The sequence below is a fragment of the Carassius carassius genome, chromosome 1 (assembly GCF_963082965.1).
Source record: "Carassius carassius chromosome 1, fCarCar2.1, whole genome shotgun sequence".
Classification (NCBI taxonomy): Eukaryota; Metazoa; Chordata; class Actinopteri; order Cypriniformes; family Cyprinidae; genus Carassius; species Carassius carassius.
In genome coordinates, this window is record NC_081755.1 from 31470306 (window position 1) to 31488453 (window position 18148).

At 39.0% G+C, this 18148-nt stretch overlaps 1 protein-coding gene across 5 annotated transcripts; it reads right to left on the reverse strand.

Moving 5' to 3' along the window:
* Positions 1-727: 727 nt before the first annotated feature.
* On the reverse strand, positions 728-17664 carry LOC132145168 (uncharacterized). 5 transcript variants are annotated; one of them, XM_059555986.1, is made up of 11 exons: positions 17357-17656; positions 13091-13223; positions 12366-12531; positions 11064-11173; positions 10734-10897; positions 10594-10613; positions 9728-9864; positions 9353-9513; positions 8412-9146; positions 8232-8336; positions 2186-8102 (listed from the first exon to the last, which is right to left on the reverse strand). In XM_059555986.1, exons 2-11 carry the CDS (start codon positions 13201-13203, stop codon positions 3640-3642), a joined length of 6174 nt encoding a protein of 2057 aa, XP_059411969.1. In that variant the 5' UTR covers positions 13204-13223; positions 17357-17656; the 3' UTR covers positions 2186-3639. The 5 variants fall into 5 exon arrangements, with proteins under 5 accessions (XP_059411978.1, XP_059411969.1, XP_059411951.1 ...); XM_059555995.1 differs by adding an exon at positions 728-1287 and having other exon boundaries at positions 7926-9146; positions 17357-17664; XM_059555968.1 differs by having other exon boundaries at positions 2186-8336.
* Positions 17665-18148: the final 484 nt, after the last annotated feature.

Genomic DNA, 18148 nt, shown 5'->3' on the forward strand with positions numbered 1-18148 from the left:
CAGCTTTCCTTACTCATCCATTAAGTGGCTACTAGCAGATACTTTCAACCCATCATCCTCTTTGAGATTCAAAGCGATTCCTTGTCTCTCTTTTCCTTCATCACACAACTGTTTCTGAGAATGAAGTATAGCTGTTTTACACCAGTGGTTCTGATGTAGTCTGTCACATCCAAAAATTGAAATCACTTCCAAATCGCATCTAAAAAGGCTTTGGTTAATATAATTGTGTTTACATATTATATTAACGCTAACTGTGTTTGATAATTCTATCTCCAGAAGACATGCTCAAAACCACTGGCAAAAGACACTGATTGAGACAGCTTACAAATAGCTTAATGTCATAGTGCAAGTAATTCAATATACAATTTTCTGCTAAATTAGCACCAAGGCATTGTGGAACTTGAACGTCCAGTTAAGGAAAGAATTCATCATTCACTTTTGGATCGATTTCAATCTCTACAAACACTGATACTTTATGGCAGTTTGTCAGCTTTGCCTGTTTCAAAAAGAGACAAAAAAAGAAAAAACGAGAGGGAAAAGGACACTGAATAAAGCCTTCCGGCAGAAAATACTTAAATGATCGGACCTCTTAAATAAAAGAATACGATTTTAATAATTGATTCATTTCGAAATATAATCGCATAGCAATTATCAAGGAACAGCTTTTAATGGTTCAGTTTTAAAGATTTCATTTTCATCTGACAGAACGAGCATTGAACAGGTTACCACGAGGGAACAGATGGAAAGGTTAATGTTGCCATTTTAAACTATAAATGTTTAGTAACATTACGTGTACAGGAAGGTGGGAGGAGGGAGAAAGGATGGTTGGCTGTAGGAAAGGATTACTGAATAATTCAAGGAGAGAAGAAAGCACAGATGAATCAAGCGGGCTATAGTGCCTGTCTCACACTGAAGCAGTATAAAATGGAGGATGCTACTGTACATCTCTTTTGTGGCGCAAATCCGCCTGTAATATCTGTCAGTGAGCAAGGCAGTGTCTTCAAAAGAAGCAAAACCTTGTGTCACCAGATCTGAGTCAACAGCAAGAATTGCATGTTGAGGTCTTTCGTCACCTGCTTTCACAGTAAACTGGAGCCTGGGTTTATGAATTGTTACATCTGCACAAAAGAAGTCATGGTGACACAGTAAGGTTTTTGGGTCCTACAGTATTTTCCGCAGTGCCTCAAAGGTTCAGCCTTTCAACGCCTCAATATCCACTGCCTTGCTGCCTGTGTCCTCGTTATGGAAAAGCTGTTCCACTTGGCTTCAGAGTTAACTCTCTGCTCACTGTTGAGAGAAGAGAAAATGGGTCATGAACGGGGAAAGGGGATGAACGGGCGATAAAAAACAAAAAGGAAGTGGACAATGGCTGAAAGGATTGAGGGATGAGAAAGAACCAGAAGTACTGTAACAGAAGCAGCTGGGTGAAAATATGGCATGTATAAAAATGAATGAACAAGGTCCTGTTATTTAAAAAGGCAAAGGTAAAAAGCAGAAATGGAATGTAGACAGCTAAATAGTTTGGAAGAAGATGGCTAAAACAAAAAGAGGAGGAGGAAAAAACATCTAAATGATTTGCTGTAAGCTATTAGGGAAGCAGTAAATAAAAGTGCACATTTTAAATATGCATGCAAAGGACAGTGCAAACAAACAATAATATGAAAAGTAGTGAGGAAACAAGAAAAGGCTGGTTAAATCTGAATGAGCTGCAGTGATTAAAAAAAGACAGTGCTTACCATAAAGATGCATTGTGGGTGGGACAAATGCGCAAATTTATACTTAATGCTTATGCATTTGTATGTGTGTGCGCGAGTAGATGATATACAGACGTTCCCTTCTCTCTCCTATGGCTAGTTATTAATATAGTCTTTGCAGCAATTAGGCCAATTCTGACACTGCAGAAAATACCTGAAAAGACCTGTAACCTTGAAGAAGTACCTACTGGTAGTGCTCTTTGAGAGCACTGACAAAACTTAAATGGCTTTTTACAAAGGGAATAGTTAAAAAGGAAATGTATAGACACTTCAGTCAGATTAATCTCCTAATAAAGCCATACAAGGCCTAATCAATATAATAATTATACATCAATAAAAATGTATTAGAGAATTGCCCTTTCCAAAAGAAACATTCATTTTGAGATAATAGACAGACAGATAGATAGATATAGATAAAATACCAGGAACAGTTTCATTTAAAATCATTTCATTTTAATTGCATTAATTTCATTTTTTACAATTTTACAGTTGACCATTACAATTGAAAATGTATCTCAAATGTCCTAAGTAACAAACAGGATGGCCATACAAGACATACCGGAAAAAAGACATCTGAATAGTAGATATTAAAAAACGATAATATACATTAAGTTCAGTACAATCAAAATATTAAGTTATATTGAAGCACCATGTTAAGAACATATTAAAATAAATATAATACACTGGCTTTTCATAGACCAAGGCAAGGCTTAACACAAACTACGTTATAAACATGTAGGACAGCCCAGGGCTCTCTCATGTCTGCAACTATTAAAACTGAGAAGAAACCAACAAACGCATTCCATGTACTTGGGAGGTAAAAAAAAAAAAAAACAATATATATGGTCGGAGATGGTGCCAGGTTTTGGGTCTTGGTGACCTGTAGGACTACAGTACATTATCGTTACAATATTCTATAAATGTTAAGTGAGTCTGATCAAGGATCAGCTCCAAAGGACTCTAAACATCACTCTAGAGTAATACAAGTGGTAACTAATTAATTATGCATTGGCCCAGTGTACCAAAGCAATATCCAATATGATACAAAACCCCATGAAGCTGATATAAACAAATGTTTGGTGTTAAAAAGGGCATTTAATGCCTAAAACACAATTGTGCTTGCAAAGCGTGTATGATTTGAGTGGAAAAGATGGGAGTCTATTCAAATAAATGACATCACAGATGGTAAAGATGCTGAAATCTCCGTGATTTGTATGTATTTAATGTAGCAGCTGCTGCGGTCCTTTAACGACATGCAAAATCCCCTAAACCAAATACAGAACACCTGAGAGCAGCTCAAAGTATGTGTTTGTCATATGTCTCACAAATATCTGTGCAGTCAGTGTTGCACACTCTCATTTACTTGACAAATGGGCTTTTCAAACAACCCTAAATTAAAAGCACATGCTTCCTGCTCTGGTCCTTCATGTGCTAAACCACTGAGCTACGGAAGTTGCCAGCCACGCTTCTTTTTCTCACATATGATTGCTCAAATGTCCTGCAATCTAGACTGCTAACTCCGAACTGAAAAGGCTAGGAGGAAACAGAGAATTTTCACATTGTGGAAAACAAGATCCCCATCATGTGGCAAGTCTAATGTACTACAGGACAAACAAAATATCTGTTTTAATACAGAACCACTAGCATGAAAATATCACCTTCTATAATAAGGAACTAAACAAAATTCATCATGTAGCATACAAATAACTGAATCAAGTGTGCTAATAAAAATATGTCTTTAAATATTTCAAGAAAATCTGTTTCGATGCTAAGAACAGGACATTTTACATGATACAAGTTTAATGAAAACAAAAAGAACATCTTATTACATTGAAGTTGTTTGAAATAAATAAAGTCTCAGCATATCAACGACAAACGGTCGCTATTAATCAGTATACTGTAGGTCCAGATCCACTGTACCATCAGTCACCACAAGCCTAAGTCTCTTAGGCTTGCGTTCTGTTGTGGGGGTGCTTTGTGAGTGTGAGGTGGAGAAGTGTAGAGAGTTACATGGGTGAGTTCCTGTCCCCTGATGCTGCTGATCCTTGCTGGTTTGGCCCCCGTGGACTTTAGACCCTGCAAACTTACTCGCAGAGGGAGGAGGTAAGAAATTTGAAGGACCACACGCTTCTACAACCAGTCTTCCTTGAGTTCCCGAAGGTTCCATGAGACAATGGTAAGTGTAATTTGCAGGTCCTGAACCAGAATAATTCAAGCTTTCACCATCCTCACTGTAGCCCAGAGTCAGAGAATGATCTCCAGTGAAGTTCACTACGTAAGACTGGTGAGGAGGTTGACCGTGTTCAAAGGTGGTTGACTGAGTTTTAATCAAAGGGACCTCAGGGATTGAGGATTCTCTGTATCCCAGATGAGGACTGCTGTGCTGCGACGCAGGAGGTGAAAGAGAAGAGCTGAAGTTGAAATCAGAAGAATCACAGTGAGAAATGTTTGAACAAATCTGATTCTTACTGGGCAGGATAGAAGACACTCCAGAAAGTTGAATGTTTTGTGTTGGAGCCACAACAGCATGGGGTTTTTCCAATTTTGAGAGTTTGCTTTGAGTTGTACTGTAACATTGAGAACCTTGAGATGAGGGAAATAAAAATGTGGAGGACAGTGATGGATCTTTATCATTCCTTGAGATCTGGGACTTTAGGCCTGCATTGTTCTTGAAAAAGTTTGTTGTGGTTTTGCTAGAGCTGATGAAGTAAACAGGATGAATACGATCACCTTGCGGACCAGGATTAGCAGGGTACTGTTTGGAAGGGACATTCTTTGGGTTTTTTTGCAGATTTTCTGCAAATCTTGAGAATCCAGCATTAGGAGATTTAGCAGAAGACTCTTTTCCACTGTGAGAGCTTGATGGACCTGGACAAGCATAGATGCTTTCAAGGTTGTTGTGAGATTTCGAGCTGCCTGCAGCCACAGAAACTCGACAAGCACTCTGGCCTTCCTCGTTTTTCAAGACATTCTTGGGGTTTGAAAAAAAGGGGAGCTTCTTGTCATTGCTACGAAAATGTGCATTGCCAGAGTGGAATGCACCTGGATAATCAGCATGGAAGGGAGTAACAAGGTTACTCTGAGGTCCAGCACCATGTAGACTTTGTGCCGACTGGTTTGGAAAGACAGATTCAGATTTTGCTTTTGAGCTATGCAGGTTGAGAGGTCCATTGTCTTTAATGTCAATTTTAGCAAGGCCTGACTCGGAGGACTTCAAGTTAACAATGGAATCAAGAAAGTTGAACTTTTTATCCTGAGGATGCACACGTGAATTTGGGTGCCCAGGCTGTTTAGCACTTGTAGATGCATTGTTAAACACTGTCAAGTCTTTGGGAAGAAACGGCGTTGCTGAATCTTCCTGGACCTGGAGCTCTATGGGAGTTTTGGACAACTCGCCATCAGACAAGTACAGATCTTCCTCGGGGTCTTGAAGAGGAGCAGAACTCGTGGCTGTATCACAGAGCTTATCTTTGAAGAGACTGAGTTGAGATGCACCAATAGATGAGGATGTGTCAGGCTGAGAAAACACAATATCCGGGAAACTCAGCTCCTCATCACTACTGAAGTTACTCACTGGGCTTGGGGATCCTAGGTAAGGGGTCTCCTGATTCCAAGCATCATTGGGACTTTGGGAAAAGGGGCTGTTGAAGGACCCGGTGTTATGTGGTTCACCAGGATAATAATCTATTAAAGAGCCTGCCAAGTTGTTTTGTGCAGGCATCTGATCATAGCTTTCGAGATTTAAACATGGAAAGTCCAGCACATCTTCAGAATAGTTACTAAAGCCACAATCTGTGGAAAAGGGAGAAATGGGAGGAGACTGAATCTGAGAGGCGGTTACACTGGTGTTAGTCGGCACACTTTTTTCACATACCTGTGACTGACTCAGAGCCTGGAGTTTTGACAGACTTTTATTAATCTGTAACAAATTGTGACTCAAGCAAATGTCATTCATTTCTTTATTGTCACTTCTACTAACTCCAGGCTTAAGATTATCAAAATTGTCTGACACCTGCTCTTTCACACTCTCTTTTGCTTGAGTACACCCACTGACATTACTAACTCCTGCCAGCCCATCATTACAGGGAGAGTCAAGTGACAAATGTGAAAGGGATAATGGTAAGGGTGAAGTCTCAAAGCTCAGTGGGTCTCTGAAGGTCTCGGTCTCCTTGGTACAACTATGCCCCGCCATTAATTGCTGGCATTGAGACGGATTTTCGTCTTTAACATTGCCGAGAGGCATCTGTTCCACTATTGCTGCTGTAGAGAAGACAGATGTTAATTTTTTTGGCTCCCTGTGCACAGTATCAGCGCTCCTATCTTCATTGTGAGCTTCTTTCCACTCCACCTCCCACTTGCCTTCAGCTCTCCTGCACAATCTAATCAGAGGTAAGGGTTTAATGTCATCAATGTCTGCCTCAAGATTTGGATCAGGTAATTTTTCTTGTAGTTGCTTGTCGGTAACCTCACTACTGTCTTGAACAATTTCTTTTGGCGTACTAACGTTCTTCTTGTTAATGCAAACAGCTGATCGGTTTTGTTGTCTCTTACATGGCTTAGCTGCGCATTCTTTTCTGCAATGCTCCAGCACGTCTTGAACTGCTTTGGTGGCTTTCTCCAAACCTACGCTGTTATCAGCCTCCCCATGCCCCCGAATCCTCTCCATTTCTGCATTTAAAATTGAGACCGAATCCAAAATGGCCCTAAAAGGGTCAACTAAAGCCAAGCATTGCTGTGGGCTTGACTTGTCCGCAACACTTTTTGCCTCATCCGTACAATCCATTGACCACTCCTTTCCCCTCTTCCTCTTAAGGCGGATTCTGACGTTATGCTTCTGCTCTTCTTCCATGTTATCTGAAACATTTGAGGTAGACAACTCATCGCTGATGGCATGTTCACCATTATCTGTAATCTCACAGTCCCCTGGTCCATTATTTCTTCCTTCTACTCCTTTGCCACTTTTCGCTTGGTTCTCCTCTCCCATGTTGCAATTGACTGCTTCTGTAGTTTTAGATGTCTCATGCTTAGGGTCATTGATTGTCCTCTCACAAACATGTACTTTACTGCCATCTCTATATTTAGGATCTCTGACATTGCTTCTCCCTGGTCCACGATGAGCACTCTGAAGAGCTTTACAGTATTGTTTAGTATTGTAAGTCTTTATTGACTTGGGTGAGCTACGCTTTTTGGGCCCAACGCCGACATTGGCTTTGAGAGTTAAACTTGATTCTGATTCTGAACATTTCGACAATGTTGTATCCACACTGCTGCTTTCTCCTGGCTTAGGTAACAGATTGTCTAAAATTGATTCTTTGCCTTTACTGACATCAGTACACGGTGTTAAAGGTGCATTCACATCCTGTTCTGGGTCTGTATCAAGTGATTCTCGAAATGCTCGTTTCTTTAGGGGAATGCTGCTCTGGGGACTGTGATCCAGAGAAACCTTGCACATGGATGGAGGTTCTGAGGAAATCAAAGTGTTTTCTGACTGTTTCACTGGAGTATCTCCATGTATATTTGGATGTTCAGCTGCCGTGAGTCCTTTATTAGGGTTCTCATTCCCGTTATTAAGTGCTTCATGCTTGTCCTTTGTCTCTTTACTGTCAGTAAGTGATAGTGTCTTTATATTATCAGCTTCTTCTTTACCACTGTAACTGCACGGAGGTTGGTGGTCATTAGCGTCCTTATCTCGTTGACTAAACTTGCAACTCAAATTCTTTCTAATATCCTTCAGCAGTACCCTTGCCTCTTTAACAACAACAGTCCTGCTACCAAAACGTGCTGTTACCACTTTCTTTTTCAAGTGATTTTCTTCAACAATTACTTCTTCTTGCTTCTTGATCGTGCTTTCTTTATCCTGCACCTCAGGTATGTCATCGACATGTGTGTGTTTCTCATCCTTATCTGCTTTTTTCCATTTCTTTAGAGCAAGATCAGAATTTTTGGGAACTGTAACTTCAACAGACGCGACCGTAAAAACTTTATTATCTTGCTTGCCTTCAACTTCATGCTCACTGTGGCTATCATTACCATACACATCCACAAGTTCTTTTACAACAGGTTGTGTAACTGTGTTTTTGCCAGTCTCTAAATCACATGTTACTTTTAAGTACTTATCTGCACTCTCCATATTCACTGGTCTGAAATACAACTCCTTCACCCCTTTCTTACCTTGTCTATTGCTGTCTTTGTTCCCATTAAATTTTGTGCTCTGCTGTACTGATGCTGCTGCTGGTGCTGTAACCTTGTCACTTCTACTGTCTGCCTCCCTCTGACCTGTACTTTCAACCTCTGGCTTTCCTGGGATAGCCACCCTGACCAGACTTACTCTGAGGTAACGATTTAACCCTGAGTGGAAAGAGACAGGATTATTAGGAGATGGTGAAGACAAGGAGGGTGTATCGCTAACAGTGCTAGATGAGACAGACTGCCTGTGATCCCCTGAGGTCTCTGAAGCTACACAAGCACTAACATCACCTGCCCTAGGAGCAATGGAACCGCTGATGTGTCTCCCGTCGCCAGCCACTTCCCTGAGGCAATCCCTAAAGACACTCTGCTGCGTCTCTCTGATCACCGTGCTCTCTGTTTGTGATGATTTGGCACTGTTAGTTTCAGCATCTCCATCAACATGTACATGTTTATCATTACATGGTTTACCTGGAGAAATTAAAACAGGGTTAGTAGTGTCCTTGGACTCAACCTCGCTTCTTTTTTGCTGCATCCCATCTCGTGTCTGTGAGTCAGAGCATTCATTTTGCCCTTTAGAGAGTTTAAAATTGGATTTGATCAGTCTGGTCCTCCTTTTGTTGAATCTGGAGAGTTTAGATCGACTCCTTGCTTGGAGACTGCTCAGACGACTATGAAGAATATTCCTGGTCCTTGAGGAAATGCCCTGGTGGACAATTCTGACAGATGATGCATCAGTGTCACCTCCCTTGGCCTTCATGCCGTCTCCTTCATGTACACTGGAAACACATCCAAGAGTAAAGGGTTTAAACCTAATAACGGGGTCTCCATTTAACATTTCTCCATCCTCGTCTTTCGTCTCCTCCGGTCCATTTATGTTAGCACTACTGAGAGGTGGAGAAACGGATTTGCTGTTCTTTGTGATCCTCTTTAGTTTTGGTCGCTCTTTCTCAATTAGGTATAGCAGGGCCCTTTCTTTGCTCAAGGGGTCCTTACAGCTTAATAGGAAATTTGTGCTGTGCTGATAGAGGCAGATGCTCAGCTCCTTTAGCTCCAGGTGAGGGAAAAATGAAAAGAGGTTTTGTGTCCTCTTTTCCACCTGTTTGCATTGCTCCTCCCTCCTCCACCTATCAGTCTTTCTCATCTTGCTCAAAACAAGGGCGTTCCTTTTTGTCCGTTGGGAAAATTTATTCCTCATTGGCAAGGCTGACAAGAGAATGAGACAAGAAGAATAGACAGCCAGAGTTAAGCGGTTGGCAATAATGAGATTATGGCAATACAGGCTTTATTAGGAAATTGCATGAGATGCTTAATTATAACCCTTTTAATTTTACTCTCAGAACATACGCATTTTTTTTCCAGGACACAAGTAATAAGAAAACAACTAAATATGAATTGCATAACAAACATACCTGAGTTTGATACAGTAAGAAATGGCTTTGGGGTGCCATTTCCCCTATTCCTGTTAAGCCTTAGGTCGGTCTCTCTGAACACATATTTCTGTCCTGAAGGATCCCCAGAGCAAGCCACATCTGGTGACTGGTCTCTCTTCTTAAATGTTCCCTCTCCTCTCCTGCATCGATTGGCATCATTAGAGTTGTAATAAAAGCAGATTTAAAAGAATTTTAAAAATATTTCTGTCATTAAAACCTAACTGACAATAAACCCTAATACAGTTCAGACCAAATACAAGCATCCATTGAGATAATTGTGAATTATAGATCCTGCATCACTATAATACCCACAGCAGATTGACCTTGAAGCAGTATTAACGTATATTCTCTCACCTCTCACATGTGCAACATTCACACATTTCATTATTCTCTCCAAAAAAGCTGTCCCCATAGTAACAGGTAATCTCCTCCCCCGGTGAGATGGGCCGCACCACTTTTACACAAGCTCCATTCTTATCTCCAGGGTCAAACTAATAAGAGGAACAGAAACCATGAGCAAATTACTTTTCAGTATACACTGTTTGCCTATAATCTATTTAGTCATATGCCAGGGAAACAAGTGAAAACAAATTAAAGAAACGTAATTTTATAAAAGCCTGATGCCCTGTTAGCACTGAAGTCAGAAAGAATAATACAATAAAATAAGTTAATAATCAAATTTACATATATGTTCACTTTTAAACTACAGTTCAAAAGTTTGAAGTCAGTAAGATTGTTAAAGTGCTTTTGAAGTCTGTTATTCTCACCCAGAACGTATTTGTTCAAATTCAGTAAAACAGTAATACTGCTAAGAATCATTACAATTTAAAAGAACTATTCTATTTTAATATAGATGGGGATTTGACCAAGAAATGCATCACACACATCTGTGTATCTAAGCTCATCTCAGTGTACACACGCATCAGCCGACTGTGTGCGGTTATCAAATCGGTCATTTGTTCTAAAGAAAAACTGGTATAGTTTTATATATTATAAAGTGAATACAAACATGACAACTGAAAACAATTGAAAGAAACACCTTACTCTCTTTTATCCGAACTAGCAAGACCTAGTTCAACTTTACAGAGAAGTCTAATGAATCTAATGTACATAAATGGACATTCAGGCTCCAAGATACACGACATTTACAGTAGTGAAAAGGTTTATATACAATTCAAAAGATTCGCTAGTTAAGCTAAAGTAATAATTTAGTATCTTACCGTGCAGTTGGGTCTGCAGTCTTCTCCCAGCAATAAAAACAAAACAGAAAATATTGTAATTAGATCTTGTACGTTACCAAAGACCTTCTTTTGAAAGAGATGAATATTACTGATCCATTTATGCATACAGGCTAGCTCACCATGATTGATAAAGGCAGCCGGCCCCAACCAAAGCTGAGCACATCTCTTGCGCGTCGAGTACATGACACTGAAGTCATTCACTCCTGCTCTGAGGACAGCACTATCCTCAGGACTCAGCTCAGCTATACAGCCCTGCAGGACCTCCACCCGCTCTCCAACAAGCCTGGACAATTCAACAGTGTCATATCTTTAAACACGGTCATCAACACAACTTAAAAAGTAGACCAGTTTACTATGTTTAAGAATTTAATAATTAACATATAGTTTAAATTTAAAACAACTGAAAAATTATGATTAAAAAAAAAAATAATAATAATAAAAAATCTAACCAGTGTCGAGTGGATGTGATTTTGGCTCCATTAGTCTCAGAGGAATAGCGGTTACATGGCTCGATGTTCACACCACTGTCCAACAGAAATGCTGTCATATAGCGATACATCTAAAGAAAATAAAGAGCAAGTTAAAACTGTTTTTAAAGGGACACTGCCATACACATTGTTATTTGAATATTGTGATACAATCTGCTTGTCTTTAATAAAATTGGATGGAAGGAGGGAAGAAAGGAAGGGAGAAAGGGGGTGCTTCTCATTTCTTATTTGCCCATTATAGTTTCCTTTCGTCGAGTCATAGCTCCACCCCTTAGGATGTGAGGGAAGGATGTAAGGGGAGAAAATGAGGATGGAGAAATCAAAGGAAAGCTGATTTGTGCACTGGAATATTCTTGTTCACTCAAGCATCACTTCAAAGCTTCGTCAGCTATGCTCAGTGGATCTGCCCTTGTGTTATTAAAGTATGGTTATCTAAAACATGCATGATAAATATTAATAAAGCAAAGTGCCCTGTTGAAAAATATTAGATGTATGGTTTTTTTAAACTGCTAAATTATGACGGATGGGAGAGAAGAATTATAAATTTGCATGAGGTTTCTCGACAAGAAAGTCGTCCAAATAGGATACACCTGTGTATTCTCACTCACAGCTCCCCTGAAATCTTCCTTACACCTCACCATGCAATTAGAGAACTGAGATGTCCATCAAAGTAGCTAACTTCAATCAGTTTAATCAGGAAACAAGGAAGCATCAATTTGAGTAGTGAGTCACACCCATAAGCCAAGCTTTGATTCCTCCATCCTCATTTTCTTTTCTTGCATCCTAAGGGGATGAGCTAATACATGAGAAATGGAAGTGAAGAAAGGAAACAAGGATGCACAAATAAGAAATGAGAAACAGAAAGAAAAAAAGAAAGAAAAGCTCCTCCTCTCTGATCGAACAGGTGTTGAACAAAGCAAATAGTTGTAAAAGATTAATTTTGATCATTTAAATGTTTTCAAAAACATTTAGTTTCCCTGGCCTTGTCCATCTTAGGCAAACAACTTTTTTTCCAGAACAGTCCTTTTGTGTACAGAGAGACTGTACTCATCAAGAAGGCAAACATCCAATCTAGCAAAGACAATCATGAAAGCAAATATGCTGAAGAAAAAGCAAACCATCCTTGCTAAACTAGACACAACAACAGCTCCACATTCAAAGCGATTCAAGCATTCTTACATTCCTCTTTGGTGAGGATTATACACGTGTACAAGCAACCAAAAAATGGACATTCAGCAATTCTGGATAAGATATGATACTCACGTGCTGCTTCAACAGCTCCTGTCGGTGTGAACCCAGGCCAGTGAAATAACCACTGACCCATTCCCCATCCAACAGGGCATCAAAGGTGGCCTGGAAGTCATGTGTGCGTTTGAAGCGCAGAAGTGTCTCTCTGAGGTAACCCCATCGCCGGATCTCAGGGGGAGGACTTTGTTCACATAATGGAAGAAATCAAAGAAATTGTTTACACTACAGTTCAAAGGTCTGTGGTCAATAAGACATATTTAAAACAAATTCATTAATTTTAGCACATTAAACTGATTAGATCAAACTAAGTGTCAGTAAAGACGTGTATATTATAACAAACAATTTATATTTCAAATAAATGCTGTTCTTTTGAACTTTCTATTTGGCAGAGAATCCTGAAAAAAGTATCATGGTTTCTACCAAGAAAAAAATTATAATAATAATAATGACAGTAGTATTAATAATAATGATCATCATAATAATAATGGTTTCTAAGTACAAAATTAGCATATGAATGATTGCCATCACAGGAATATATATGTATATATATATATATATATAATAATGTTTCATTATAATACTGTTTTACGTCTTCAAAAACATCAACCTCAAAAGCTGACCCTAAATTTTTTAAACATTACTATACGAAAAAACAAACATATTACATTAGCCCTATCAGAATAACAAAACAATTATTTTTCTTTAAACTACTGATCATGTATAAAGCAGTAGCACAGTACCTTATGTTCATCTTATGGGTGCTGAACCCCAGTAAGGGATCCAGCACCAGACTCGTGGCCAGATCATCTGTCTCACAAAGCTCTCTCACACTCATTCTATAAGATCCCTCCATGGTCGCCCACCATCAACATGCTGGAACAAAATGAAGCAGATGAGTTACACATCTAAACAGCTGCAAGTCTACGCAAGAGAAGAACAATAGCAATTATACATTTTTTTTTTTTTTAATTCCTCAGAGATTTCTAAAACTAAAACCTTCGTCTTACAGCAAAAGAAACATATTTGCTGTGTCCGAAACGTCTGTGACCACTAATAGAAATACATGCATTTTGTTCAAATTCATAATAATGAGTGAAAAGTGAATTTTTGCCCTAATGATAGCAGTGGTCAAGCAGCACAAATGTTCTTGAGCAAGACTCGAGATGAGTATCTTCAGTTTCAATGGAAACATCTGACCATCTATACTAAGCCACATGATTTACATGTCATCCCTTAGTAATATACATGTTACAATATACATGCTGCCCCTTGGTAATATTATTAGAAAATACGGAATTAGCTTCCACTGTTATGATGATGATACTCAGCTATATATCTCAACAAGACCAGATGAAACCTCTAAATTATCTAAGCTAACAGAGTTTGTTAAAAATGTAAAAGACTGGATGACCAATACTTTTCTCGTATTAAATTTGGATAAGACAGAGATATTAATTATTGGACCAAAAAGTAGAACACAGAATCTCTTGGATTATAATCTGCAACTAGACGGATGTACTGTTACTTCCTCTACAGTCAAAAATCCGGGTGTTATATTAGACAGCAACTTGTCTTTTGAAAATATTTCCCATGTTACAAAAACTGCATTCTTCCATCTTAGAAACATTGCAATGCTACGAAACATGTTATCTGTTTCTGATGCAGAAAAGCTAGTTCATGCATTCATGACCTCTAGACTGGACTATTGTAACGCACTTCTAAGTGGTTGTCCTCCATCTTCAATAAACAAGCTACAGGTAGTCCAAAATACAGCGGCTAGAGTCCTTACCAGGTCAAGAAAATATGATCATATTACCCCAATTTTACAGTCTCTGCACTGGCTACCTATTAAGTTCTGTATCAGTTACAAATTATCATTACTTACCTATGAGGCCCTAAATGGTTTAGCTCCTGCGCACCTAACTAGCCTTCTACCACGTTACAATCCATCACGCACCCTAAGGTCACAAAACACTGGACTTTTGGTAGTTCCTAGGATAGCAAAGTCCCCTAAAGGAGGTACAGCTTTTTCACATTTGGCTCCCAAACTCTGGAATAGCCTTCCTGATAATGTCCAGGGTTCAGACAAACTCCCTCTGTTTAAATCTAGATTAAAAACACATCTCTTTCGCCAAGCATTCGAATAATGCATCTCATAATCTTGTACTGCTGTTATATCTGATCAAATGCACATTATTATTCTTTAGCTTGAGTTGAACAAATTATTCTTGCTTGATTAGAAGAGCAGCTATGCTAATTACTTCTCTATATAGCCCCTTTCACACTGCACGTTGGTCCCAGAAAATTGCCGGGTCGCCTTCTGTGTGAATGCAAACACATCCCGTAATTGATTCCGGGATCGATACCGGGTCGGGGACCTGGTAACATTCCCGGTTTCAGTCCCGGAACAAAAAGCCAGAACCAATGGGGTAAAGGATGTGTCGTAGTGATGACGCACTTTATTGTGCGACTCTTTTACCAGGTGTTTTGAAGACAGATCAACATTTGCAATGAAAAAATGTGCAAACTGTAATGAAGCAGAGACCAGGTAGTTCTTCACTGTCTGCGCTGAAGCGGAGATCATTCGCCAGCTTAAGTGAAAGTTAACGTGCCCAGCGTTTTTGACACATTAATTACACGTATTTTCCAGAATCACAGTGTGAAAGGGGCTTATATTTCTCCGTTTCTGCCAGTAATTTACTAGGATTTACACAAGCTTCAGTCTGGATCCAGAACACCTGAGAAGAGATGATGCTGACCCCACAGAGGACCTCAGATGATACCAACCCTGAACCAACAGAAATAACTAACAAATATTGCTATCAGTTTGATTCCAACATATAATAATTGCTGTTAATAGTAATCATCGTCTGTTTGATTACATAATTAGCTGAATTTTACTGTTCATTTCTGCTTTATGTACATCAATTTGACAGTCACCACTGACAAACTTCTACTAAATATACTGTAGAGACTTTATTTTCTGTAAAGCTGCTTTGCAACAATTTGTATCGTGAGAAACTGCTATACAAATAAACCTATACTGAACAAGATCAGTGTCACAAACCTAATTATTTGATATGCATTTTACCCTACCTAGAATATTTATTTTACATAATAACCTTATGTTTTTTCACTGCAAAGCTTCATTTTTAGATTCTGAACTCCAAATCAAGTTCTCTTATTTTCATTGAGATAAACTGGAAGACTGTAATAATAACAGCAGTTGTGGTCAATAACACTTCAAACTCATAACCCACTAAATCACAAACAGTACACATTAAAGTAATAACCTGCTGAAATACTGAAATAACTGAATACTTTACAAAGCACTTTCTCTTTCAGCTCCCTGGAATAATTAGTAAAGCAAAAGTGGTAGAGCACTTTGAACCTTCATAAAAACCCATATTAGACAAAGAAAATTCCCCCAAATGTTGCTAGTTCCCAGCATGCAAAGCAGCATGAATTAATCATGTGTTTACTGTTATAGGATTGTTTCATAATTCTTTTTCATAAAGAATGAAGCATTTTTGTCATTAGAGGATGTCTACATTTAAATTGACAAAGGTTACTCAGAACAATTATTAGGACAATAGATGAGAGACCCTAAAAATCTGAATGCATTTAGTCAGCAACTATGTTTTACAGTGTGTAAACAGCAGAGGGATGACAATAAGAAATGTCTGACAAAGCGAAAACATACCATAGTTATTTCCTCAGGAAGACACTATGAAACACAGAGCCAGCCAATGCGGAGAGAGTCTCATCAATCTAGCCTATTTATGATTCAGGGTATGCCCAAACAATTATTGGATGGAACAAAGAGGTTCATTTTAAGAGTCTACATAAGGTCTATCCAAACAACTCCTAAACTGCTACTTTCGATATCTCTAAAGTATGTGTTTTGTGTATCCTCAACTGCTGCAAACAGGTTAAACCTCTTTTGGAGAAATTATATCTGCTTTGATAAAATGTGATGTAAACTTTTCATTTAGAGATATACCTTATTTGTCTTTGCCTAGATTTGATGTGTTTCTTGTTCATTGATAACAATAAACACAAAAAGTTTGCATTTCTTTTCTTTACCTTTTTTTTTTTTTTTTTGTGTGTGTGTGTGTCTGGGGTGTGTCTTTCTCTTTCCCTTTGTTATTGTACTTCAATGCAATTTAGTTTGTTTTCTTACAATAATAAAATAATAATTTTTTTTTTTTTAAACTTCGTGTTCATTGCAGTTGCTTTAGAGACGATTTAGAGACGTTGTTGTATATTGCATTGCATAGTGCCTGTTTGGTAATGTGTATTGTAACCATGATGATTATAGCTGCTGTCTTGCAAGCAAACATCCTTCTCTCGGGGATTAATAAACGTATAATCCTTCTCTCCACTGACAGGTCAAGAGTCGCTCTTCAAGGCAGCTATTCAGTCAGAAAACACTTCAGCACTCCAGTTGTAATCGAGCTCGAGCGTGAAAATAAGAGCTAGAAAATGAGAAACTAAGAAAGCGTGAAAACACCAGCTCAGAGAGACCTCCGTGCAAGTCCAGAGATCACAGCGGCGAAAAATAGTTAAATAAATACAATATACGAGGCCACTCAAAGGGTTAATAAAATAAGATTACGGTCAATATTACAGCCGCATGGTCTCACGGAGACAGCTTCATCCGTCGTCAAGCAGCTATGATCGCGCCAATTAGTCGTTATTAAACAACACTCCTGACTGGAGGTCAAAGGATAATTGATTTTACCATTTCATAACAGCTGGTTATTAATGTTGAGAGCGCGAGGGGCCATACATCACTGTCAGAGGAGCGTTAACGGACTTCAGCCGAAACCGCGGTGGTCCAGTTAACGTTAGCTCACAGGACAACACAAGCTGACCATCGCGGTCCAAACTGAATCTTTTTAAACATGGTGTATATATTCCACTCTGGCTAAAAAAAATAAAATGTTTTGCAAAATCATCGCGAGAATATTTGTGTTGTATAACAGACAGAGCAGTGCAGTTACCTGACGGGCTTTCCTTCAAATTTCTGGTCGATTTGTCCGTAGTGAAATTCGTCTGTAAGCTAGCAGGCTAAGTTAGCTCTTCCTGTTGGCTACGAGTGCTGCTGCCATCTGCTCCTGATATTCCCATATTCCATGATTTTGGGCGTTTCTACTGCGGATATATGATTTAAAACCGGGAAACTGACAGTCGCGCTGAGGTGATTTGGGTATGATACTAGCATTAATTTTTCTACGCTGCGTTTGTTTTCGAACGTTGTAGAAGTCTCGTCCTGGAGATAAATTCAACCAATCCTTGACATCCTCAGTCGCGCTCCTATTGGCTAGTGAGATAAGTGACAGGGAGCTCGGCGTCATTTTCCTCACTCTATTGGCTGGCTAAGTTACACGGCGTCGAGATTGGCCAATGGGAATGCAGATATAAGAACTACCTCGCCCTTCTACTAATCAGCGGCCGAGGAAGAAGCCCGCTCCCCGCCTCTTCTCTTTCGCCGTGTCCGGTTGACCTCCTGGAGTTATGCAATATATAATAGCAGGCTGTTTGTTAGGCATAATGCGTGTTTGATGGGATTAAGATTTTCTGGTTATGCTCAGTAGATGTTTAAATATTCATTACTCTCACTGCGTTATTTGGACTTTTTTTGTCAAATTTAAATATAGTGGTTCTGTTTGTTGTGTTGAACTTTGTTTAGAAGCAATAAGGATAGATTTAAATCTTTTGTATTTGTTATCTGAGTTCCAGTTTTCAGTTAAAATATTTCAGATGGAAAATCTTAAATACCCGAATTAGAATTT